We start from the raw sequence: 26,105 nt of genomic DNA on the forward strand, positions 1-26,105 counted from the left end.
CGTTTTATGCCTAAGTGTGTCAATACCAGAGTAAGACTAATGCTAGATGTACACGGTATAGGATTTCATTATTCCCGAACTATTTCGTTCTCATCCAGAGCATTGTGTGGGATAAGTAGGGTTTTCAGAATAACAAAGAGAGACAAAATACTTTAACATAGTTAGAAGTTCAAATTTTTGATCTTATCTGTCGGATAGTAAGAATGTTAAGACTAAGCTCCGGAGTAAGTGTAGTTTAAGACGGATTCAGAAACGGAAGAAACTCATTTAACTAATCATTGTTTAAATACAGTAAAATGTGACATGGTCCTTTGTTGACTTTGCCACAAAATGGGACCACCAAGATCCGTGGTACAGCTTTTTATACATAAGAGATTATTAAGTCCCCATACAAACTATACATTGAAAAGGTCATGTGGCTTCATGACAAAAAAATATTGAAACTTAAAAAGACAAAAGAGTTTAAATTTATCGATCATTTTTGATCGCAATCGAAAGCTTGAGTATCTTTGAGCGGGTTGCCAATCTTAGTTTACATAAACAAAACAATTGAAATTACAGTAGTTGGCAACATGTTTCTTTACACTGAAATGTCCACGTTTGATTTGTATTGTAAAAAGTAAATTACATGTTTTATTTGTGTTTTGCAGCGTAAAACAAACAACAAACTTCGAAACAGATAAAATTGGCAAAAGTTGTCATTAGTTGTGGCTCACTATAACCTATATCATTTATCGTTTCCAATAGCGTAGGAGTGTTTCTGAAATTCAAACTAAAAGATTGATCGATGGAGACAACTGAAGTGGAAAACTCACAAACAGCAACGTCTCCATCTTCTCCACCTCCTCCTCCACCTCCTCCTTCTCCACCACCTCTTCCACAGCCACCACCATCTCCTCCGCAATTTCAACCGATTTCACCACGGCCAGTTGTAAGTATTTTGGGAATTACGCCTTGTTTGCATTAAGGCAAGGCGGGCGAGGGAAATTGGGTTCCTAGGGAAGAACAAATTTTAAGGTCCAGAACCTCAATGACGTCACTAATACTATAGTCATGCGCGAGTCAATCATAAACGCAAGCTAGCCGAGTGCGCGTTGACTTTAGTTTATGATTCGTTCTCAAAATCGGCTGCTGGTAGCGGCTCGGTAGAGCAACGCTTGAAGCTACTGGCCTGGACTCGAGTGCGTTGGGTTTAGCTCTCCGCCTATTCTTCGAGACACCTATTTTGCCATGACACCCAAAACAACCAAAACGCTAGAGTTTTATTGAAGTATTAACACTTTGAAGTTATCATCACGTTAAGTACAGTTGCCAAAGGGATGCGTTTTTATGTTGGATGTCAGCAACGTAATGTTTCTAAATTATGATCTTATGCAAACGAAAGTTGCATATTCTTGTATGGTTCATAATGTGCAAAACTTTATTTTATCCAGTTTTTATAAAATAAATGATATTTTCTTTAGTGACAATTTTTAAGTTCTTTGATTTACGAACTTGTGTCGTTATTCTACAGGCTTCAAAGAAGACACACCCTCGCTTTGGAAAAGTAAAGTTTAGCGACGACCATGACCGAATTGCTGATGTAAGCACAAGTATTTGATTTTATTGAAGACTTCCAATACAACAAGTTTAGTACAAAATAAAATCATTTTGTACATCTCATAGTACGCCATTGTGTCAAAAGACGCCAGTCCTCAGATGAATTACGAAATAATAACATCGAAATGGAACCTGACTGCACCTTCCATTATACTTTCCATCGCAGGAGGGGGTGACGATGAGTTTGCATTAACATCTGGAATGACAAAGGAATTCCAACAAGGTGTAAGAAAAATTGCTCTGCAAACAGGTAGGCTCTTGTCGAGAAATTTGTCAAAATGTTGAACGTTGTGAAAAAGGGAACAGCAACATAAGCTTTCGATGTTTACAAAACAAGTGTTAATTACTACTACTCGTAAATTTGTGATTTTTATTTTTTGCGAAAGGTGGTTGGATAACAACTAGTGGTACAAATTCAGGAGTAGTACAACTGGTGGGTAAAATGGTTCGCCAAAACTCCAGTGCCAACATGAATTCGGGGGTATATTTCTTACAAGTCAAACATTTTACTTTAAATAAATAACTTGTGATGACAAGTGCATTGCTCAAAAGTTTTAAACATAAAAATTTAACACCCAGCGATTTTAAAGGTAATAGCACTCGGGGTTGCTAGTTTTGGTGCCGTGGATGAAAATGAAAAATTTTATCAAAATTCGTTTGCTGAAGGTGAAGATTTTGAAGAGGTAGCCCAGCTGTTAGCTCATTAGTAATTTTACTGTCCTGAAAAGCAACAAAAAATTTCCTTAATTTAATTATAAGAAAATTAGACAATAATAAGAAGAGAATTGAATATATTCTAATTAAATTTTTTATTCAAGGTAGTGTTCATGCATTTTTTCAATTTTTTTAGCTCTTCTAAACTGCAAATAAACACTATTTAATCTTTATAGTATACGGAATATGAATGTAACAATGCAAACGGTTTGGAAAAAAATCACACCCATTTCTTGCTGATGGAAGAAGGTTTGCGGTATATATTTGGAAGTGATGATGAGAAACGTGCCAGTTTGGAAAGTCTAATATGTTGGTTAAGTTATTAGAAAAAGTATCTCAGAAAACCGAACGACAACCATCGGAAAGACTAATTTAACAGTTGACATACCTTAGCATGGTTAAAAAAAGCCCTTTTTTAATTTACGACCTGGAAATTAATCCACTCCAAGCATAAAGTAAACACAGTAGTATGCACTAAGCTTTTTCACTTAACTTTCCAGCAAAAAAGATTGGAGAACCACAAAAGAGAAAGACCCCTTTATTATCCTTACTGATAAACGGTGGACTTGAATCACTAAAGGTATGCACAAGCACAGCAAACATGCAATTTTATTGCAAACTGCAGACAATTTTTAAAAGTAATGAATTGATTGTATATGTATAGAAGTGGTTAAGAACATTAGGATGTTTCATTAATATAATTGTTACCAACTGGGCCACTGTAGGTTAATACATATTTTCTTCAGAATATTGTAGACAATACGTGCAAAGACTATAGAATAAAAGCCAACGACATAACCTTTATAACATAACATGATAGTCTACGGAACACGACTAACGACTTTACAAAAGTAGGTAGACTATGCAGTTAACTCTCATTGTTCAACGTTCTTTACATTTAGGCCGTTCATTCTGCCCTAAAGAAAAAATCACCAGTCATTGTGGTTGCTGAATCTAAAGGTTGTGCTAGAATTCTTTCAAATTTGTATAATAAATCACATAAAGCTGTCACCGAAAGGAAAATGGTGGATTTACTGGCAGGTAAATTGACTTTCAATGTGTCAATCGAACATATCTTAAACAACTTGTAATGCGAATTGCCTGGAAGCGACGTCTGTAAGATAACAGAAAATTACCCAATGTTTACACAGACGAAGGCATAGAATACAGCAAAGCAGATCTTAACAGCTGGACTAAACTGACTACAGAATGCATAAAGATGAAAAAACACATGACAATCTTCTTCACCGATCAAAATGGATCGTTTGGAGAATTGGATCAAGCTGTTCTGCAAGCTCTTAAAGTTGGTCGGTATTAACTGACATATGCTTAATCATTTCGTTTTTAAATTAAAGTTTTGAAAAAGAGGACTTCATAGAATAGGTACTTTTGCCATAATGACTTCATTAAATTTTCAGAAGGGGAGGTTTCAACGGAACAGCTTTTAAAACTTTCAATGGAATGGAACCGTTGTTATTTTGCGAAAAACCATATCTTGACTGAGGAAGCTGATATCATCAACGAAGACCTGTGGCTGTATTTCAAACAAGCTTTGCAAGAGGTTTTAACGCCGCTATTTTCTCAATATGTTCTTGTACCATAGACACCTTAAATAGGTGACACCTCTATTTAAGGTGTCTATGACTTGTACCTATAACAGGCAAAGTCTGAGATATATTACGTTAGTGTGTCCACCGATTCATTGAAATTTAACAATTTCCATAATCAGCAGTCACCTTGAAGCAATATATGATCAAATCCAACCATTAAGTCCTTTTTAAAGTTTAGTAAAGGCAACAGTAGTAACATGGTTATTCTTTTCAACCAGGACAGAACTGATTTTATTGAAATGTTTTTGGATTGGAAAGTGCAATTTCTGGATTGTATGACACTAAGTGATCTTCAGAATTTGTACACAAATTGTGTAAAGGCACACACACCGCTCTACGAACTGATGGTTCGCAAAGAATGGGCACATGATAGGTAAATCTTATAATATTGGAAAAGAAGCATTGTTGATGTATAGAAGCTAATATGAAATCATAACTTATGAAAGTAATGTCAAACGCTGTCTTAAAAGAATACTTTTTCACCAGAGCTTTCAAGTCTTTGATTAAAGTTAAAGACAAACAAAGTGTTCAGCTGGAAAAAAGTTCTGATGCAATTGCATACTTGGTAAACATTTTTCAATACTTTTGTGTTTGATTAAAAAATAGTATGTTTTACCTGATGCCATGCTAAGTTGAAGTAAGTAAGTGTAATGTAGTGCTAAGTAAGTGCATTCATTCAAATTACGTGTTTCAAGTGTGGAAAATGAGGTATCTACTACGTATATGAAAGTGCATAAATTTTTAGGGAGCCTAAAATATTTTAAACCTACATACTATGTGTGAAATAAACAAAAAACATCAGGTATTATACGATGATGACGTAGACAACAAATTTTGCTTAATTTTTAGTGGGCTCTCAGAGAACTTTTCAAATGGGCTGTGCTACTCAACAGAAGAACTACATCAAGAATATTATGGGATGCAATGTCAGAAGATCAACTGCCAGCAGCTATCGTTGCCAGCAGTATGCTCACACAAATGGCTAATCAATCGATGCAGGCAGAATGGGTGGAGATCGAAAGCAAACTGTCGAAAATAAAATTGTTTAACTCGAAGCTATTTATGCTTGTGTTTGTTTTCTGAATGTAGAAAAACGAATACAACGACCATGCAGAAATATATCGCAATCTTGCAAATGGAATTCTTACCAAATGTTTTGAACATGATGCAGAACGCACTGCAAGCTCACTGACTCGAAAACTTTGTAACTGGGGAAATAAGACTTGCTTGCAATTGGCGCTGGAATGCACAGATTTTGTAAGATTGTTTGTAACTCGCAAAGCTTCCATACGCTCAATAAATGTCAAATTTTATGTACAATAAGACTTATGTGAGTTTGAATATACTGTACAGCAGTACATTATACTGTACCATTTATACTATATTATATCATTTTATTTCATATTATTCTATTATATTTTATTATTGTATTTTATTTTGAATTGGCCAGATTGTTCAAGATTTGACATTTTAAAAGTTTTTTCGCATTTTGCTTGTATTAAAAATTCTCAATCAAAAATGCTTTGCAGGATACTATGGCACATGCCGCTGTTCAATGGCATTTAGCCAACACCTGGCTACGTGGAATGGTCAAACCAAATAATGATGGATTCCATGCTGAGATCTTATTTTGGATTAAAATAATTGTCTGTTTTGTTTTGCCAATTCTTATTCCACTTTTTTTGAAGTTTGAAGACAGTTCAGGTGATTACATCAAACTCCTCCGATTGCGTTTTTGTTTTTTAACTTAAATTTATTTTGTATTTATCAGAATAAACAAGTTAAATCTGTTGAGCATTAAAAAAAAATTTTGAAAACAATGTGTGGAACATAACACCAAATTTTAAAACCCAACTGTTTTTGCAGAAAAAATTGGATCATCCTTTATCGCTCCCAAGTTAGGAAGATTGTTTGTCACAAACGGTAGCTTAATTTAACTTAGTTTGCATCTGAACCAATTGCATTCAAATTAAAACCTACTTCAATATATGAGTTAAATGTATAAAAATTTTACCCAGTATTTCCGGTAACAACAGAAAGTGACTTTGAAGCCAACAATAACCAAGAAAATGTTAATGTTGAAGGTGATTCATTAACACTTTGAGCATCCTTATAAATTAAATGACATCCTTTCTGCCAATTAGCGATACGTAATCGGGAATGTACAGTATGCATAAATTACCTGCAAGTAAAGTTTTTTTGTTGTATTACAGGTGGCAAACGAAATGCAAAATCATTTCGAAAAGGGCTGTCTGCGGTGGAAAAAATGCATGCATTTTATCAAGTCCCGTTAGTTAAATTTGTCATGCATGTATTGTTTTATGTGGTAAGTATATATATGAAGCTCTAGATTTTAGCAATACATTTAAGCAGATACATTCAGTTGGGATTTTTACATATGGTATTTTTACATTTGTAACTTTTTTTACCAAATCTTCTTTGTTGCAATGTAAATTTGTAATCAAATGCGACCTATTTTTATTTTAAGATCTTTTTGCTTTTCTACGCTTACAACATCCTTTTTGCGTTTTATTCTGGTTGTGGCTCACACTGCACTATTTCACGTTGGCTGCTGTTTGCGTGGATACTAACAATTGGGGCAGAAGAAATTCACGATGTAAATGTAGATGTAACGTTAAATTTCTGTAACTATATATTACACTTTTGTAACTTGTAGAATTCTCTCTGGAAACATATCATCATTTAACTTACGGTCCTCTAGCCTGATTATGATTATCTAACAAGAAGTCTAATAAGTCTTGGTCACAGATACATTACACCAAAAGCAACGTCTACTGGAAAAAGATTTTGATATGGATAAGACAACCAGAAAATGAGTTAGATGTGATTGCATTTCTTCTTTTCATTCCGGGATTTTTTCTGCGGTAAACTCTGTATATATCGTTTCATCTATTGGAACATAAAGACTGGTAGATTATCATGAAAGTTGTAGAACGAAAGAAATAAACGTTATGAATAACAACTCGTTCCTTTACTTGTATTTTGTTGTGTAACTACATATCGTCATCATCTCATTTATATGTTCATAACTAATAAAATATTTAAATCTATTGTAACAGAATTCATATAAACTCTACTGTGGCGTGTTGCATATTTATATAAATTGTTTTTAGAAATGTTAGTTCATACACAGCGAGAGCACTTCTGGTACCTTCATTTTGCATTTATACAATGCGTTTCTTCAACTTATTTCGAGTGAACGGAGATCTTGGACCGAAACTTATGATGGTGGTGAAAATGGTGAGTGAGTTTTTGATTTCGATTTAAATACTTTTTCACAGTAAAAAGTTTTATTGAATACACGAACTTTTTCGTAAAAATCTTTAGAGTAGCAAATAGGTTGACATAAATGCGACCCTGGTATGGGCCAATACAAAAATGAAAAATAAGATTGTTGAAGCCGATAATTATTAGTGTACAGTGCATTTTTCAAAGAGTTTGAAAAGTGCATTAATTTAATATGCAGCAGGCTTTATCATCTTATATCATAACCTAGCAAATGTTTATATTTGCAGATTAAAGATCTTGCCTTTTTTCTCTTCATTTGGTTGATCTTTCTATTTGCTTATGGCGTAAGCAGTCAAGCGTTACTATACCCAAATGAAGTAGATGTAGGAAGAGTGATTCAAGGAATAATCAGTAAACCCTACTGGCACATTTATGGGGAATTGTTTTTGGAAGAAGTGAACTACGATCCAGGTGGTTGGTTTACATATTCTGTCCGACTTGGGTTACAACAATTTAGTGTTTTCAACACTCGAAATCAATGTCTTTATGATAAGGTATAAAGTTTCTATATTGTTGTGTTAATAAACAAAATATACACTTTGATCATATTAACTAACAGAGTTAAAGAGTCGATGGTTAACAGAGTAAGAGCTTCTGAATGTTATAAACAACTTCATTTCTACTCTAGATGACGGGCAGTACAATTGTGGACCATCGACTGATCGCGAATGTCCGACTCAAACTCTTTTTGTTCCTATTCTACTTGGCATTTACATGATGCTTGTCAGTGTCCTGCTGCTTAATTTTCTCATCGCCACGTTCACGTTCAGGCGTATTGTTGATTGCTTATAGTAGCGGCAAACAATATTTTTACAGCAGTCGTTCATAAAGTAAATGCTGCCTCCAGCTTCTGTCCATTGCTTGCCATTTTATTTGATTGACGAACAACATATTTCTCATGCTTTAGGGGAACCTCTTGTAGATTAGTTGATCCATCTTTCCGCATAATATGACCAAACACAATGACCTGCACATTTTTAACACTTTACGACTAGTCAGTTTTTCACCTTAGAAGCGTTATCGGGACCCCATAGTGTTTTGGACATCACCGATATGCTACCTTTATATCATCAGAAGGTTGCCTTAAGTTGATTAAAAAATCTTAATCTGACTTTAACGTTTGAATATGATCCAACTTAGTCACAAACTTAATCACAATTAATCTCGCTCGCTTTTGTATCTTATAAACAGATATAATCATAACAACATGGTAATATGATTGGTCATAACATTTAAGCAGAATTTATTCTCTGTTATTGTTAGCAACACAACGCGACTTGCGATAACGTAAAAAAGTTTCGAAACATCAACACACATCCAACAAATGGATAAGAATGTGGCCATAAGAGAACTACATAGCAATCGACTTAAGTTATGCTTAGCCTACTATTACATACTTGTACAGATCGATTTATTACGTAACTATCGGTAACATTTTTGTATAATTTTGCAGCTACACCTTCGATAAACTGATTTCCAAGACCGACGTCATTTGGGAGTTTCAGCAGTATCAACTGGTCGAAGAGTATTACCACCACCCTTGCTTGGTAGCTCCACTCAACATTGTCAACTACGTTTATAGGATCCTCGCATGGATTGCTCGATCCACATGCAATGGGTGTAAAAACGCGGCAACCAAAGATAGCGCATTTAGTGAGTTAATTGTATTTGATTACACGTAGGAAACGTGTTTTGCCAAACTTGCTTGGTGGCTGCCTATTGTGGTGATGGCTTGATGACTGTAATGTACACCAGTAAGATGAATTCCCAGTATTAACCTTTTACATAAACTAACCATTGTGTTACGGCTTTAACTATTTTCTTTTTTTCACGTTTTTTCTTTCTTACCTTTAATCATTTTTATTTTTGCTATTATAACATACCAAAACATTAGCCTACTTGTTTTTGACAGTAAAAACTTTCGCCTAATACATTTTTCTTAGGGGTTAAAATTGTAATTTACGCAATAGTAAAAGATTGATTAATTACAACTAAAAGTTTGTTCATTGCAAATTGAATTCGATAGTCTGTTTTAGGACTAAGTGGTAAAGACTCTATTTTATTAGATTATTCAACGAAATAAGTTTACAAAAGAAAATCACATGAAAACCGATTTAAAAAAACACAAATTAAATATTTTTCAGAAAAAACAATCACTGGAAATCAACTGGAAAAACTTGTGTATTGGGAGCAATCAAGAACACGTGACTACTTGGAGAACGAGCGATTAAAAACAGAAGCAAGCGTTTCATACAGGTAACAACCTAATTAATATCTCCTTAATTCTAATGGCTTAATGCTCACTATATTTATACGTTGTATAATGCAATGTTATATAGGCCTATATATATATATAATACGTTGTAAAATCGTTTCTGCAATTGTTGACTGTGTTATTTGTACGTAAGCTGTTAGCTTTAAGTGAATAAAAAGTGTGTTTAAAACTTCTCTATTGTATGATCAACACCTGTATATTAAAGATTGGACAAACTGGTGAGCACATTACAAACAATTCAAGCGAAAATGAAATATCAAGGGAAAATCAGTTCTGTGAAGAAAGTCTTATGAAAAGCAATTTGGACATTTTGTTATTGCATAAAAATAAATTATCGATTTGACAAAGCTAAACGCTTTTTCAACTTTTGGATAATTTGTCATTGACTGGCATTTTTGCTTTGCAATTTTACGCGATAGTGTCCTGTTATAGGTCTCATTATTATATAATTTTATAGCACTTTTGCATGTCTTCTTTGTAAATTCATATGAGTTTTCTTACATAGCTTAATTGCACATTTACATTTCAGTTATAGGCTACTACCGCATTTCTGTAAAATGCTTCTAAGCATAATAATAAATACATTTTAATCACAGCTGTGGTTTACTGAAATATGTCCACATCTTACGCATTTCAAATATTCGAATTGCACTTAGGGCAAAACGTAAAATTCTTGGACAGGCTGCTGACTTGAAAGAATAGATTTTCCACATACGATCCACTCAAAACACATGCTGTTATCATGACCTAAACCAGTTAAAGCTATATCAAAAATTACGCTGCATTTTTATGCTATGAATGTTTCATCGCATCTTTGAAATAGATAGGTGTTTGTGATAAAAACGACGCCATAAATAACAAAACCTTAGTTAAAGTGTCAATCAATCTGTGGTACTGCAATAATTCATAAATAAAATTATATTAAGCAGATACAGATTAAGTAAACACCAATACCCTCCAAACCAAGCACACAGACAAAAACTGGAGCGGAAAGTCATAATGTGCTAGAAAATGAATACAGTGTAGCTCTAAGATCGGGGCATGAGATCAACTAGGATAAAGAAAACCAAACTCCTTATTAATTAATTGTTATGTTGATTAGTTAATTCTAATAAAAAAATTATCCTTATGTGCAATAGCATATATAATGTTTTAATGCAATATTTTCTATGTTTTTTGTTTTACATTTTAGTCAAAAAACTGATAGGTTTGAATACATACCTTGATCCGACTTTCTCGTTCCTTTGTTTCAAGTCAATTGTATAATGGCTTCTCAAACATACTTCACTTATTACCCAGAAAAATGCCTTTCTCTATACGTTTCTGACCGCATATTATATGACCATATTGGACCGGTCCAATGCGCATGTGACGTCGATGTGGATTTATTTTGTTATTGCTTTGACGATAGCTCGTCGCAGATCTAGGCTAAGTTATAAATTTGATGTGGGTTTGAATGTTTGGTACTTTGGAGTATTTGTCCTAAACTTTTAAGCTCAAAACTTGCTGTAAAATTTAGGTGAATGTTATAGAAAATTGAGTAGAAGAATTCTGTCCAAATTAAAACTGCAGGCAGTCATAACCTAGATCTCGTTGCAAGCCAAAATTCAGGGGAGGTAGCCTATATGATGTGGTTTTTCAATAGTAGCTTCTTCATTTAATGCATTTTGCATTGAAAAGCCTATCTCTTTGAATTGGGTCATGACCCCTACAGCTTACGATCAAATGATCAAATTATCTTCAACTCATGTTTTCTGTATTGGCTATTCATCCTTTTCTATTTGAATTTGAATTTGAATTGCAATTACAGGAAACATGTAATCTTTTCTTTTCAGACTGTGTTCGTGTTGTAAGATCAAATGCTAAAGGCTCTCTCTGTCTTTCTCTTTTCTTCTCTCTGTTGTGACGGTTGTATTTTTTAAAGACCATAGAAATCCCAAAAGGTTAATACACTTTATTATCCATCTTAACGCTCCATTGAATTTCAATGTAAACTTACGTTCTATGATTGCAGGGCATAGCATAGGGCTTATAGGCTATACATTTTACAGTCACCGTGCTTTATGCTACAGCCCAAATGCTTAGGCATGCATAAATCAAGGGAAATGCAAGTAGTAAAATAGCGTGATCAGCGCGATTGCTGGCACTCTGACAAACTTAACGCTACAAATTTGGTCTTATAGCCTACCAGTAACTCAGGCTTCCGCCTATAGGTTATAAATAGACCTACCTGACTGGCAGACTGGAAAATGCGGCAGTTTCCGACGGGAAACCGTGCATGCAGCAAAGATGCAAGTTTTGGCGTAGTGGTGTGCACCCAAGCCTCATTTTTTGTTTATTTATCATAATTTGGCGTTCATATAACCAGCTTCAATTTGTTTATTATAAATCGGTGTGAAGATAACAACTTCGGTGTGCGCGATGTTAAATCTTGTGCTTGCTGCTCAATTTGCACACTCAATTTTTGATTGATTTAGAGTTTAAATTGGTGAACTGTGTAACTACCAGAGATTTGTGATAGCTAGTTAACTATGTTTGAGTGAACAGGCTGTTTGACGAAATAATCAAATAATGTATCACGCCATAATTTGAACTTACAACCTTTTGAAATTTTGCAAAACAGCCAATTTTATTTGCAATGCTTTAAGTAGAATAACACGTGTGATTGATGTGCCTATGAACAAATATATGTACATTTGTGTGTGTTATTTTGTCATCAAATTCCATTAAACTTAGGAATTATTTTGTGGGTTTGGTAGCCATGCTAACCTACCATCTTATAGCACAATTGCATTATTGCTATCTTGCATGTTTTAATCCCTTGGGCTTTGCCACTTTTTCCTACTCGTTTACTGTTCGTGAGCATGTGGTTTTTATTGTGCAATAACTACAACGGTTAGCATCGTAACTTTCGCACCGCACAGTTAATGGCAAATAATAAACAATACAATACAATATAACTTGGTTTTGTGAATTCTGTATATATTTCAATGTTTAATCTTTTTAAAATATTTTCATAAGTTAAGGGTTAGATGTTGACAAGCAAATGATTTCTTTGTCCAAGTATGGCCAGCAGATCCAATGGCGTTGAAATGGACACTTTCATTCAGGCACAAGATCAAGTCACTGAACAAGATGGAAGCGGACAGGTATCGTAACTGGAAATTAAAGCAATGAAATTGCTTCGTACAAACAACAGTGACTCAAAGTTAACTCTGCATTTCTTGATATTTGAACTTAGTTTTCATATAGTCCGACATACTTTGCATGGTTATGAGTTATGACTTAATCAGCTGAAAATTGATTTTAACTATTTAAAAGAAAAAACGCTTATTCTGCTTTAATGCTTAATATTGTGATTTTTTTACCAAGAAAAGCTTTGGTTTTTGTTCCACAGATCAAAGATGGACAGATACACTTTGATCATGATGAAGATCCCGCAAAGGTTTGCATCTCTGTTTTTTGTTAAAATACAGCACTTTAACAAGTTGCCATTATGCTGCAAGATTTGCTCAGCAAGCTTTACATTTATGTAAATATTGGATGTAGTACTGCATATATTGATGGTGAATGGTCCATTTGTAGAATGAATTTCGCAGGTGGATTTGACATTGTGGTGTCATAATCGTTACCACCTCCATCACAATTATATTTAAATTTGCCCCACACTTATAGCAATTAACTGTTGTTCTTTGTCCAGTATACGTTTGTAAAAGTAAAGTTTACTTTATGAAGCTTTTGTTATCAGTATGCCATTGTCTCGAACGAATCTGGACAGAATCTCTTGAATGACTTGTTGATCAAAAAATGGAAAATGAATAAACCAAATATTATAATTTCTATCACTGGTGGAGCAAAAAATTTTAATCTGAAATCAAGTCAAAAAAAAGAACTTCGAAAAAGTCTGGTGAAAGCTGCAGTTGACACAGGTACATTGCGCCCATGAAATTTCTTGCTCTTCGGTCAGTATTTGCTCTGTTTATTTTCGCCCTGAACTAATGGTGTATTTTTACTAAAGGAGGCTGGATAATATCTGGTGGAACTCATACTGGAGTGATGGAACTTGTTGGGGAGGCGGTGCATGAACACATGGTTGCTAAGGACAGCGATATAAAGGTATTTCCATTTTTTTCATTCCTAATACAATACTTATACCTAACACTCGTTGTGCAATGTTCTTAATTATTTAACATTTTTTAAGACTATTTATAAGACTGTGTTAGTTTGTTGTTTTTATAAGGCCACTGTTCTGGGTATTGCCACATTTGGAGTGTTGCAGCGTCAAAATAAGTTGAAGGAATACATTCAGAAAAAAAAGGTATGTTACATTTTATACATCTTAACCACTATTAGGATTTTGCAATTATATACTGCTGCTGAATTTGTTCCTTTGACTATTTTTCTTTTTTGCTTTGTTTGACTTAGGCAGTACTTGTACCAGAGAGTTATATACTTTATGCATTATTTTTTCCTTTTAGTTTGGTTTAATGTGAATTAAAATGTTTTCTATTCAGAGCTTTTATTATGAAGTGCAACATAAACCTGAAAAACTGGTATACTTGGACAAACACCATTCTCATTTCATTCTGGTTGGTGGTCATAAAGAGAAGAGTAAATTTGGCGAAGAAATAGAACTTCGCGCCAGGTTGGAAAGAGATGTTGGTAAGTTCAGGACAGAGCATATATACCGGTATAACGTTTTTGGAATACAGCACCCACTTCTCAAATCAAATTTTCAAAACGACAGTAACTGTAACATTATTTTAGTTCGTATACACATGCTCGTTTATTTCAAAAATTGTTTTTAAAATGTATTTCTTTTCAAAACTTATTTAGCACACTGGAATAGTTCGAGCAGAAAAGTGCCGGTAGTCTGCATTCTCGTTCAGGGAGGTAAAGGTTCTTTAAAGGTAACTTTTTAGCCACCTTAGCTAAAGTTAATACTTATTTGTGCTTAGTGTTTTAGGTATTTCATCTTAATTGTTGATACTGACTTGTTTCGAATGCTTTCAATTTAGTCATGATTTAGGTTGAGTTTCTTAGACTTTAAAAAATAAGACAATTTTTCTTATTGCGTTTGTAGACAGTCCATGACGCATTGCAGGAACAAACACCTGTTGTCATAGTGGCTGACACTGGTGGCTGGGCAAATATTCTCTCCAGACTTTGTGACGAACCATTTAACTCGGTTAATGAAAGCTTGATTGCAAACCTATTAACAGGTAACAGGTTCCCTATTTGAACTAGTGTACATGTACAACTCATACTGTTCACAGACCCCATGAGCTATACTCTGTATGCACTTTTGGTGCACTTCATTACTTACATCATAATTTCAATGTAATTGCCTTTCAAATCGATAGTATATTGCTTTACTATAAATAACATTTAAGAACTTTTCTGTTGTTGGTAGTAGCTAGTGTAAAGATGTATCGTTTTGCACTTCTTCACTTTTTTCTTAAATATACCACAGGATGACAGGAACACTAAAACGATTTTTGTTCAGTTTTGTTGTACCTGAAGTAAAATCTGTTGTTAATCAAGTCGCTATCAGTTTGTTTCAAAACAATTTTATTTAATTCAAAAGTGATCAGTATAATATAATGTAAATTATTACTAATCATGTAAGATTTGGTAAAATCAGTTATTTTGGATATTTTATTGAAAGATTAAACAAATTAATGTTAACTAAATACTTCACAGAAGAAGGCATTGCATATAAATCTGCGCAGCTTGGAGAATGGACCAATTGGGCAAGAGAATGTCTGATGCAGAAGAGGTTGATCACAATTTTTTCCTTGGATGAGAATAACTCTGTTGCCAATCTTGATATTGCAATACTACAGGCCATACTGAAAGGTAAAGATAAGCTTATTTTATTGCTGGTGGCATGTTTGGTTTATCTAGTTAGCAATTTTTGTCTTATTCTGGGCTGGTGAATAATTAATAAAGATTATGACATCATACTATTACATACAGGTATAACTGTCATTTTATAACGTTGAAGGTATTTGGCCTGTCATGCTTATAAGTTGCACCTCTATTTCCTCCAGCATTACTTTCCATGTAAAAATCTGCCTATGCTTATGTTATTTTTCTTATTTTATGTCATGTAGTGTTAATTATTTTCTAACAATAGAGGACCAGAGCACCACAAAACAAAATTTGCAACTTGCTCTTAATTGGAATCGTTGTGATATCGCACGGAACGACATACTAAATGATGATGAAGAACGTAAAATGACTGATGAGGATAAATGGAATTTCTTTGAGCAGGCTCTGCAGAAGGTACATTACATTGCAAAGTTATTTTTCTGTTTCGTGAGTCATCTTTGTGTTTTCTTGATATGATGGAAATTTTGCACTGGATTTTCATTGAATTAGGATCAAACCGGTTTCATTGATTTGTTTTTGGATTATGGGTGGAATATGGATAATTTTCTTAATAAGAAGAAACTTAATTCTTTGTATAAGGAAGACACTCTTAAATCTCAAACACTTCTCATATTGAATGGGAAATACAAAGATTATAATCGGTAATATGTTTACATACAAGAATGTATAGTTGGGCTGTACTGGAAACTAACTTGTTATTTTTAATACACAATGCACATATATAAGTGTTTGCAACGCAACTACACATGTGTATAAAAAAAAAACGCAGCACTGATTGCTATCAAGTCATTCTTTGTGAGTTTAATCATATCATTATTTTAGTTGTTTAAAGCAAAATCTCTCATTTTATGGCCTGGTTTTCTTTATCGTGTAAATCAGTGATTCCCAAACTGTGTGCCGCCACAGATTCTCAGGTGTGCCGCGAATCTTTTTGGAATTTTGGAAAATAATTGTATAAATATTTAAAATAAGGCATGCAGACAAGCATATGCGACTTAAAAGCTTTCTAGCTGCTTCAATAGCTGAGAAATAAGCACATGTGACGATGAAAACAATTATAGCGTTGTCGATAGAGTAGGGTAATTTTTTAAAGCAACATTTCTTCTCTTGTAAGTGTGCCGCGAGCGTTTTCTATTTTTTCCAGTGTGCCACAAGCTGAAAAAGTTTGGGAACCACTGGTGTAAATGAAGAAGTAAACTAAAGATTACGACGTGTTATTTTGAAATTAGAAAATATGATTTTAGAAAATTCTAGCAGCTTAAGATTGGTTTTTATCTTTCTGAGATGCTTATACACTTCAATTAATTGATGGTTGTGGAAATTTCCATGCATTTACATTTCTAAATTATATTAACTTGTTTTGACTCAGCGTGTACAATGCACTTCTTGGAATAAAACCCTCATCATCTGAAAACAAAGGAAATTATAATCGCGAAGTTAGTAGAACATTTTTGCATTAATGTTCTGTGGATTGGATTTCAAAAACCTTTTCATTCTGCAGTTTTTTAAAACATTCAAACAAGTTTTTTGTTTATTTATTTTTGTGACTTATTTAGCAAGCATTACGCGAACTTTTCAAGTGGGCGGTAATGGACAACAGGCAAGAAACAGCCAGATTATTGTGGAATGCTATGTCAAAGGAAGAATTAGCTGCTGCTGTTGTGGCTCACAAGTTACTTACTCGCTTAGCTGAAAAGTCTTCTCAGAGTGAACAAGTATGTATTCATCACTTCTATAATATTCAAAAAGATGTTCAAAAGTTACGAAATGTTTTTGTTTTGCTGATTGTTTTATTCTGTTTATTTTTCAAGGAAGCACAATACAATGCTCATGCTGACACATACCAGAAGTTAGCCACAGGAATTCTTTCAAAATTTCTTGAAGGCAATTCTAAATCTGCTATTCTTTCAGTGACTCGTATACTTGAAAACTGGGGAGGTGTCACAATTTTGCAACTTGCTGCGAGTTCCAATGCCAAGGTCAGGGTATAAGTGTAATTTTTATTTGTGCTAAAATGTATTTTTTTTGAAAAGCCTTAAATTGAGATGTTCATTTTTGGAGTGTAATCGGAGAGAGTTAAACAGTGTAATTTATGGAACATTTTTTTATGAGCGTTACAGTATATTGTACTCCACTACTTCCCAGGCTGTGAGTCTGTACGCATTAGTGCGTATTAGGACAAGGTGTGGATAAAATGCCGTGCAGATGAAATTCTCGCCTGTTAATGTTTTTTGAAATCTTAAGACATCAATATAGTAAATTTTTAGTTTATTTTGAATTATTTACGGTTATTTAAAAGTATCTTTGTTGCATTTGATCGATTGATCTGATTGTCTTCATCTGATTGTGGGCTATTCTTAAACAGTGTTGGTTAGTTGTGCAAGTTTGATATTTCTCTGTTTACCCTCATGCCAGGCCATGATAGAGGCAGACTGTTTGATTTTAGCCAAAATTGTTTTTGAACTTGCCCTTGTTTTGTCAATATACAATGAATAAAGCTGTCATTAAAAAGAGCATGGCAGTGACAAAGTTTTTTTGGTCAAATTTGTTTTTTACAAATGTTGACAAATATACAAATTTTGGTACAGATTGTTTTATGAAATTTTTAGTTTCAACAACTAAAACAAAAAATAAATGGCTTACATCGACAGCCTACTAAACATTTTACAGCTTTAACTATATCTTGTGCTGATGACATTTTGTGGCACGAAGAAGCGCAAATGGTCGTCAAAAAGGTTGCAAAAGCACTGTTATTGTCAATATCCTTTCCAGTGGCATTAGCGTGTGGAATGTCATTCCACATTTGTCATGAAGACTTTTTGCCTTCAAATAGCAAGGGGTTTATTGCATTGGCTTAATGCATGGCAAGCACTTATTGTGGGCATAAATAATTCTAGTACAGCGAATACAAGTTTTTTTAGTTTTTCGGCAAAAACAATGTTTGATTTTCTTGGTATAAAATTCATCAAAATGTGAAGATGACCAATAACTAGGTCAATTTGCAAAACTAAATTAAACTGGGTTAACAAATTTAGCTACGTTCTTAAAACTTTTTTATACATGATTACATGTACATCATGATCTATTGATACAGATACCTGCAACGTTTGCATACTTTTCTTTTTCATTATTTCCTGTAATATATTGCAAATTGAATTGAGATCAATCAATCAAATCAAAATCAAATTGAGACAGCAAATTGAAGTAATAGTTAGAAAACTGGTTATTTAAACATCTACCCTATTCCACAGCAACTTGAATCATTCTGATACAAGTTTTAAAACCGTTTTAATAGTTGTTGGACTGGTTTTATTTTGCCGTTGTCTATTTACCTCATTAATATTACAGGAATTCATGTCCCACCGAGCTGTGCAGTCCCATTTGGAAGACATTTGGTATGGAATTGTGCGCAAGACAGCAAATGGATTTTGGTCAACTATTTTCTTCTGGCTTCACATAATTTTCTGTGTCTTATTTCCATTGTTTGTCCCGACACTCAATTTAAAACCATTGGAAGATCGCTGTCTCAAAGAAAGATTACAAAAACGAACTTCAGGTTAAACTGGTATATTTATAATTAGAAAGATTTGGTGCCCATATCTGCCATTTTAAGAATTCGTATTTAGGTCATAGTTTCTATCTCACATGGTGCAATATTTCTCATCTGTTCCCATAGCTAACAGTTCTTAAATATTCTTATAGGTGCTACGATAGAAGAAGCAGACTCTACAGATGAAACTCAGCCTATGAACGGTAACTTTTTGCTCATTTTAATTCACTTAGATTATAGCAAAAGTGACTTACTGTGGTTTGATTGTTGGCATTAAAACTTCCATGAGTATAGTTTTAAAACAATTTCCTGCTAAAGGTTTGTAAACATTATAATTTGTTGCTTTGTTTTGTTTGTTTTTGGACTTGTCCCTCACTTGAAATGACTTCATGACTGAGTATGACTTACAGTCAAATGTTTCAGGTGGTTGAATTAAATAGAGAGGTAAAGACGACCGTGTTTCTTGACTTTTCCCTGCTACTGCAGTTTTTACTACTACTACTAATTATTCCATTTTTTTTGTTTTTTAATAGGAAAAACACCACCGTCTAAACAAAATCAGGAAAAGTCCTCTATAAAAGAATTTCTGACAAAAATGTGGAAAGAAGTTTGGTCTTTTTACAGAGCTCCATTCGTCAAATTTCTCTGCAATGTTTTTTTTTACGTGGTATGTTACCACGTTATTTTACAGATTCACCGAATTTCATATTCTTGTCATGTTGTACTCCAGTGATGTGCAGCTTCGTTATATCCGTTGTTTTAAATTATTTTGCTTCGTTTGTGTTTTAATGTTATTGTTATTTATCTTTTTTCATTCCGTTTTAGATGTTTCTATTACTTTTCGCAATTGCCCTTCTTTCTTGTACTGGCGTAAAACAAAACAATCTTCAATACTGCTCTGTCATCCTCTACATCCTGGTTGGTTGGGTTGCTGTGCTGGCAATGGATGAAGTTCGTCAGGTAGCATCACTCTTTCATTTCCTGTGTCGTGTCCACTCAGCTTGGGCTGTGATGCGGATGTTTAAACATCCACCATTTTTTAGCAATTGGCAGGCTGCAAATTTCATAAGATCTTTCTTTGGAGATTGTTATGTTAGTGGTTTAACTCTTGTTTGTTTTACGATACAAGATGTATCAAATGTTTGTGAAGCAAACTGAAACAACTTAACGCTTACAAAAAGAAACGTGCAATCACATAAAACTGTGTACTGAAAATTTCACCTTCGTTATTCAGTGCGTAAAATTGTTGTAGTTCCCAGCAAAGCAGTAAACAAGTGCAAATGAAGATGATCATTAAACCACATGCAACTTTTGCTGTTCAAGTGATTGAAACAAAAAACAATTTTCTTGTTATTAAATTTCCAGAAAATTTGACAAATAAAATTTATTGAAATTTAGAATTGAAACCACGATAGCTTAGTAGGGAAAGAGACCATGTTTGCACTGACTAATACCACCCAAGGGGTACGTACATCTGTTCTGATTTTGTGGAACTGAATATTGACCGCAAACGTTGCGTGCTGGTAAAGATTGCGTCAATAAGAGCAAAACAACCAGATTTAATACTTTACGCTTCACTGCTCACCGTTTGTTAAATATTTCAATAACTTTTTCATTTTGCTAAAATTTTGAGTGAGGTAAATTCATTCTTTTTCAAAGCCGTTTTTAACTGGATTTTTTTCCACAGATTATTCACATGCCAGCAAGCACAGCAAAGCTTAAAATGTGGTTTTGGATCAGAAGATCTGACAATCAACTGGATTTGGCCAGTTTTTTATTTTTTGCTGTTGGATTTGCTTTATTCAAAAAGAGTTTGTCAAACCAGTTAGTTCAACCAAGTTTTCTAGAGTATTGTATTGTTTTACTAATTGTACAAACATATATTAATACTTCGCACTAATATAATGATTAAATTATCATTTATTTACTGTATTACTGTATATCTTGAACACAATACAAGCTGTCATGTAAGCTTATTACATCAAAACTGACAAGACGAATCAAATCAGCTGAAGTTACTATAAGTTTGAGTTATCATCAGCCATAAAATGTCTTCATTAAAAATTGAATCATTCTAATGGGTTTAATATTTTTTTTAGTGACTTTTGTTTGCCCGCGAGGATTCTTTTAGCAATTTCATTTATAATTTACTGCTTGCGAGTTTTCAGTCTCTTCGCGGTGCATGCTGATCTTGGACCTAAGCTTTTAATGGTCACAAAGATGGTGAGTATGTTTTGCTTCATTTGTTTCTTTGCTTGAATGCACTCAGCAGAATTTCTCAACCAAGATATTGACTTTTGCAAATCCCAAGTATTAGTGAAGTTTTAGACGCTGACCAAAATTTTTTTATTTTGTTGGTATAAATTTGTGCACTTGAATGGGAAAAGGATTGAGTTTTATAAAGAGGGTTTTCTGTTACAGTTGAAAGACCTATTATTTTTCCTCTTCATTTGGGCTGTCATTTTCTTTGCTTATGGTGTGGCAAGCCAGGCGTTGCTCTATCCTGATGAGAAGAACGCTAAGAATATATTTGTTGGATCAGTATACAAACCGTACTGGCAACTGTTTGGAGAATTATTTCTCTCTGAAATAAATTACAATCCGGGTAATTAAAAAACATAGGAGATAAACACAGGAGTTACAAATATCTCACTTTATTGTAGATGTTAGTGTTTTGATTCTTTTCACTTTTTGTTATTTTTGTAATGATTTTGTTTGTAGATGCTGATGAGTTTACATGCAGCAACGCAAATGTTACTGATAATGACACTGACACTAGGATGCCCCATTGTCCTCAAGAAAATGCTTTTGTTCCAATTTTATCTGCAATTTACATGCTGCTGGTCAATGTTTTGCTGCTTAATCTGCTGATTGCAATGTTCAGGTGCTACTGTGTTTAAATTGATGTATAGAATGACAGTTTGCACTTGTTTTGCCTAAATTCCATAAATTGGCAATAACCATGCAATCAACAACGATTCTACATTGAGTTTACTTTGGCTTTTGCAGCTACACATTTGAGAAGTTGGTCGACAAAACCGATGTGATATGGAAGTTTGAGAGATACTATCTTGTGGAAGAATATTATTTCCGTCCCTGTCTTGTGGTGCCATTCAGCATAATCTCTTACACTATAAGCATTGTTCGGTGGCTTTTGGAAAAAAACAAAAAAAATAAACGTAGCAAGGACAATAAGTTTGGTAAGAGTTTTGGTATTTTGAAGGCTAATTGGAGAAAGATAATAGATAGCAATAGAATAGAGTAATATAGGTATTCCATTTATACCTTTAGACTATAAATGGACTATAGAATAGGTTTTTCATATTTTATTGTAAACAAGATAATGTTGAAAATATGTGATATAACAAAGTTAATAACATTGTTGGTGTGATATAATAATGTTAATTCAATGCCGTATTTATGATGAAATAGCCAAGCATGTCAAAGAAAAAGAGCTCACAAGACTACTGACTTGGGAACATTCACGAACCGACTCGTATTTAGAAGATAAACGAATAGAAGAAGAAAATGAAACTTCCACCAGGTTTTTATGCTAATTTGAAGAAAAAATTCTCCTTTCAACAAATATTGCTTATGCAATACTGTATATGTATAAAATACATTAAATAGAATTGATTTATTTTTTCTCGCTGTGTAAACCTTTTAGACTTGAAAAACTTGCCATTAAGTTGGAATCAGTTGAGAAGAAATTAGAACGTCAAGAAAAACTGGCACAAACCTCCCGTGTCACAAGTGCTCTCTATTCCGCAAAAGAAGGTTCTTTCTTCATATTTTTCTTCATTATTTGTTTTGAGGCACGTGTAGACAAACAGCCTATACATATCAAACAATAAGCATTGTTGGGTAAGATGCAGTTTTTTTAATGATTTAGTTCACGTCCGATCAAGGACTCCTAAATATCCTAGAACTGATGTTGAACGCTTCAAGATGGAAGATTATATGGTTCCATGGAATGTAAGTATTTTTCCAGTGTTTTATCTGAATTGAAGATGCAACCCAGCAACCACTGATAGTCATTGCGATAATGTTTAAAGTATGAATTGCTTATATTTGCTTTAAAAGCATGAAAGTATGTAGGTACTTTGTTTTCCTGACATACAAAGTTTAAATCTGTATTGAAGCAAACATGAGTCTAACAAATTTTTCATTTATATTACCACTACGTCTCAACTTTCTAGATCAAACTATTATTTGCACTTTTTGAAACACTAGTTTCAACAATTTTCGAATAAACGACGAGTGGTCAAGTTTAGAGTTTTTCAGACTATTTAGGTTTCCTGTTGGTGGATATTGATTTGAAATTACTGGTAATCAGGTCAAACAACAATTTGTGCTCACATTTTATAATTTCAAGGGTTACTGTATGCCCTGACTTTTACCGGATAATTACCAGCGTGGTTGGTTTAGGTTCCATATGATGATTATGAACCAAGATCATACACAAGTGACAATGTTATGAATAAGTCAGACTGGGCGGATAATGAACTAAGTGATGGCACAATGGGCAACATACGTTTTAACGTTTATGACGGTAAGAATAAAGTGGATCGCACAAGCTATGAAGGTCTCTACATGGTTGTAAAAGGTTTGCCGAGGTAAGCAAAAATATAAGCTACTAAAACAGACATTTGCACAAGTTCTGCTACTGCATGTTTGTTGCTATAACGTTCTTTGTAATATATGCGTAGGAATCCAAGAGGTCGCACAGGTCTTACAGGGCGTGGTTTGTTGGGCCGATACGGACCAAACCATTTCGCTGCCTGGGCGTTTACAAGATGGAAGAAAGATCAGAATGGTGACGTAATAAGGAAAGACGGACTGCGTGTCATCGAATTTATTTCTATTAAAAGGAACGACTGGTCAAAAAAATGGGCAATTCCAGGGGTGATTTGATAATGATTCAACTTCATTTTAATATTAAGCATGTTTTGCTGTTACAATAAAAGAAGTTTATTCCATTGTTCTAATACATGATAATCTGATCTTGAAAAGGGCATGGTGAAAAGAGGGAAGAATGTTGCTAATACGTGGGCAAGGGATTTTATTAAGAAGCTGTTGCAGGAATCAAGCGGAAACATTAAAAAAAAAGATTATTTTCTCAATTTTGCTTGGATCGAGGTTGGTGCTTCACTGGCTGTCTTCTTCAATCAATCTTAGTTTCAATTTTAAAAGTAGATTTGGTTAACATACCAGCTGTTCTACAAGAATGATGAAAATACAGATTGTTGTTCTCTTATTTGCAGGTTTTCAAAGGTTATTCAGATGATAGTAGAAACACTGACAACGCATGGATTGAAACCTCAGTCTGTAATTTTCATGACGAACACAATTCAATCTTTGGCGAAGTACCACTGGAAGTATGTTTGTTATAAAAGTAGTGGTACTAAAAGCACTCGGCTAACAACCGTTAACTGAGATTTGTAGAGATTCATTAACACAGAATGGTAGAACTGTCTTTGAAGTAAAATATAATGAATGAAGGTGCACATGTTGGTTTCAAGTTACAAGTTCTTAATATTTTAGTTAGTTTAGCTTTGGAGCAGAATGCCACTATGTATTGTAATTGTGTAAGATCAGTTTTTATTTGTACGCCATAATTGAAATTAATTTGGAGTATTGCTTCTTGTCAATTTGTTTGAAACTCACCAAAAGTTTTTCTTCTTCATAAAAGTATCCCAATGAAGAAGTAGAATGGAAAGAGGTTGGTGCCTCCATGGACTTGTTTGAAGATCACGAATCTTTCATTAAAAAAGTTGCTGCCTTCCGCAAGTCGTGTGTTGAATAGAATTGATGACATTCATATATCTGTGTAGTGTAGAATACTTTTCATATTAATGATGAACTACTCTTTTTTTTTACTCAAACTTCTGAAACTACTTGCTGCACTTAACCACGAACTTTTGTAAATTGCTTGCCTTTTATCATACCCATTAACAATTTATTTGCAATGAACATAATTACTTTATCATATATTTTTAGGTTAAGCGGTTTTAATTTTTATGTTTTTTTTAACATTTAGGAACGTTCTAATTAAGATAAAATTCGTAACTGTATCAATTCTAATCCGTTTTTAAATGACGTCTTCCTGTATGATTATTCTTATTTCCTCAAGAAATTCTCCTTCCATACATCAGTATTAAATCGATAGTTTCCATGCACTTTCCAACATTTTACGAAGGTAAAGTATACCATGACACAATCATCTACAGCAGCGTGGTCCAACTGCAGGCTCGCGGGCCAAAGTTGGCCCGCGAGCACCGATTTTTTGGCCCGCGAACTGATAGTCAGCTTTGATAGTCGCTATTGTCGAGGAAGAACCTCGACCGCAGATGTCACATTGATCAGCATTTAATAGCTAAATTTTGAACTATTCTAATTTCAGTTTTAATATCAATGTCACATTGTTCTTCAGTTCTAATTTCACATTTCTTCAGTTCTAATTTAAAAACATTGGCCCGCAAGATAAAAGAAATTTTTGATTTTGGCCCGCGATGAAAAGAAGTTGGACCAAGCTGATCTACAGCATTATATACAAATACCGCAAAGCGGAATGCATTTTTGTTATATTGTATAAGAACAACATTTTCAGGATGTTTCTACTTAGGTTTGGTGCCAAAATATGCGTTGTCACTCTTGCTGTATTAGATTTTAATTATCTACGCATTAACGTGTTCCCAGTTGTAGTTCAGGCCTTGACACATCTAAGTGCTGGTCCTAATTTGATTGCGATGCGTTGTTCAGCTTTGAACTAATTCTGCTCCACATGCTCTGTTTATGAACAAGCTGAGTTGGAAGCATAAAAATACGATCCTACTTGTATATCATCAACGGCGATCTGATCAGAATATTCTCGATGCATTAACTCAAAATTATGTTTCAGAGAAAACTAACAGTTAGATCGGGCGTAGTCGCATCGTTTAACTAACTGGTGCATTTTTTAGTTATCAGCACCGAATCATGAATCGCTTACATGAAGTTAATTAATTTCAGTATTCATCAAAAAATGTTCTTACTAACAGCTGTTTGCTGTGTTTAACTATTATCGATGCTTTCTGTGAACTACAGCATTATCTTCATCTTTACACAATCTTTTCGTCATGCTTTTTTAATAGTTTAGTTTTTAATCGTTTGA

The 26,105-nt window shown here is 33.9% G+C and overlaps 2 protein-coding genes across 2 annotated transcripts; both read left to right on the forward strand.

Annotated features, from left to right (window-relative positions):
* Window positions 1-787: 787 nt before the first annotated feature.
* Window positions 788-10,064, forward strand: LOC143449766 (transient receptor potential cation channel subfamily M member 2-like). Its single transcript, XM_076950090.1, has 26 exons — window positions 788-931; window positions 1,514-1,582; window positions 1,666-1,849; window positions 1,986-2,080; window positions 2,190-2,282; window positions 2,490-2,622; window positions 2,814-2,893; window positions 3,216-3,354; window positions 3,465-3,620; window positions 3,732-3,874; window positions 4,142-4,296; window positions 4,410-4,488; window positions 4,773-4,931; window positions 5,013-5,180; window positions 5,453-5,627; window positions 5,790-5,846; window positions 5,942-6,007; window positions 6,137-6,249; window positions 6,412-6,540; window positions 6,693-6,808; window positions 7,058-7,184; window positions 7,460-7,643; window positions 7,861-7,996; window positions 8,686-8,885; window positions 9,377-9,488; window positions 9,713-10,064. The coding sequence occupies exons 1-26, from the start codon at window positions 788-790 to the stop codon at window positions 9,798-9,800; spliced, it is 3,300 nt and encodes a 1,099-aa protein (XP_076806205.1). The 3' UTR covers window positions 9,801-10,064.
* A 2,449-nt stretch (window positions 10,065-12,513) lies between these two features.
* Window positions 12,514-25,464, forward strand: LOC143467622 (transient receptor potential cation channel subfamily M member-like 2). Its single transcript, XM_076965052.1, has 31 exons — window positions 12,514-12,656; window positions 12,905-12,952; window positions 13,256-13,436; window positions 13,526-13,623; window positions 13,748-13,825; window positions 14,022-14,169; window positions 14,344-14,417; window positions 14,591-14,729; window positions 15,211-15,366; window positions 15,647-15,795; window positions 15,892-16,043; window positions 16,772-16,838; window positions 16,959-17,117; window positions 17,214-17,381; window positions 18,751-18,958; window positions 19,105-19,155; window positions 19,486-19,619; window positions 19,778-19,912; window positions 20,640-20,776; window positions 21,052-21,175; window positions 21,374-21,557; window positions 21,674-21,836; window positions 21,962-22,152; window positions 22,385-22,496; window positions 22,620-22,729; window positions 22,845-22,927; window positions 23,381-23,568; window positions 23,662-23,857; window positions 23,966-24,091; window positions 24,217-24,330; window positions 24,645-25,464. The coding sequence occupies exons 1-31, from the start codon at window positions 12,573-12,575 to the stop codon at window positions 24,756-24,758; spliced, it is 4,071 nt and encodes a 1,356-aa protein (XP_076821167.1). The 5' UTR covers window positions 12,514-12,572; the 3' UTR covers window positions 24,759-25,464.
* Window positions 25,465-26,105: the final 641 nt, after the last annotated feature.

Source organism: Clavelina lepadiformis, chromosome 1 (genome assembly GCF_947623445.1).
Source record: "Clavelina lepadiformis chromosome 1, kaClaLepa1.1, whole genome shotgun sequence".
In the NCBI taxonomy this organism is placed as follows: domain Eukaryota; kingdom Metazoa; phylum Chordata; class Ascidiacea; order Aplousobranchia; family Clavelinidae; genus Clavelina; species Clavelina lepadiformis.

Bases quoted from the DNA above. Each gene is read 5' to 3' on its own strand.
- LOC143449766 (XM_076950090.1), top strand. From the start codon at position 788: ATGGAGACAACTGAAGTGGAAAACTCACAAACAGCAACGTCTCCATCT. The intron at 3,875-4,141 runs GTTTTAACGCCG...CTTTTCAACCAG, and splicing joins TCAAACAAGCTTTGCAAGAG to GACAGAACTGATTTTATTGA. The intron at 9,489-9,712 runs GTAACAACCTAA...TGTATATTAAAG, and splicing joins GAAGCAAGCGTTTCATACAG to ATTGGACAAACTGGTGAGCA.
- LOC143467622 (XM_076965052.1), top strand. From the start codon at position 12,573: ATGGCCAGCAGATCCAATGGCGTTGAAATGGACACTTTCATTCAGGCA. The intron at 14,418-14,590 runs GTAACTTTTTAG...TTGCGTTTGTAG, and splicing joins GAGGTAAAGGTTCTTTAAAG to ACAGTCCATGACGCATTGCA. The intron at 17,118-17,213 runs GTATGTATTCAT...TTATTTTTCAAG, and splicing joins AGTCTTCTCAGAGTGAACAA to GAAGCACAATACAATGCTCA.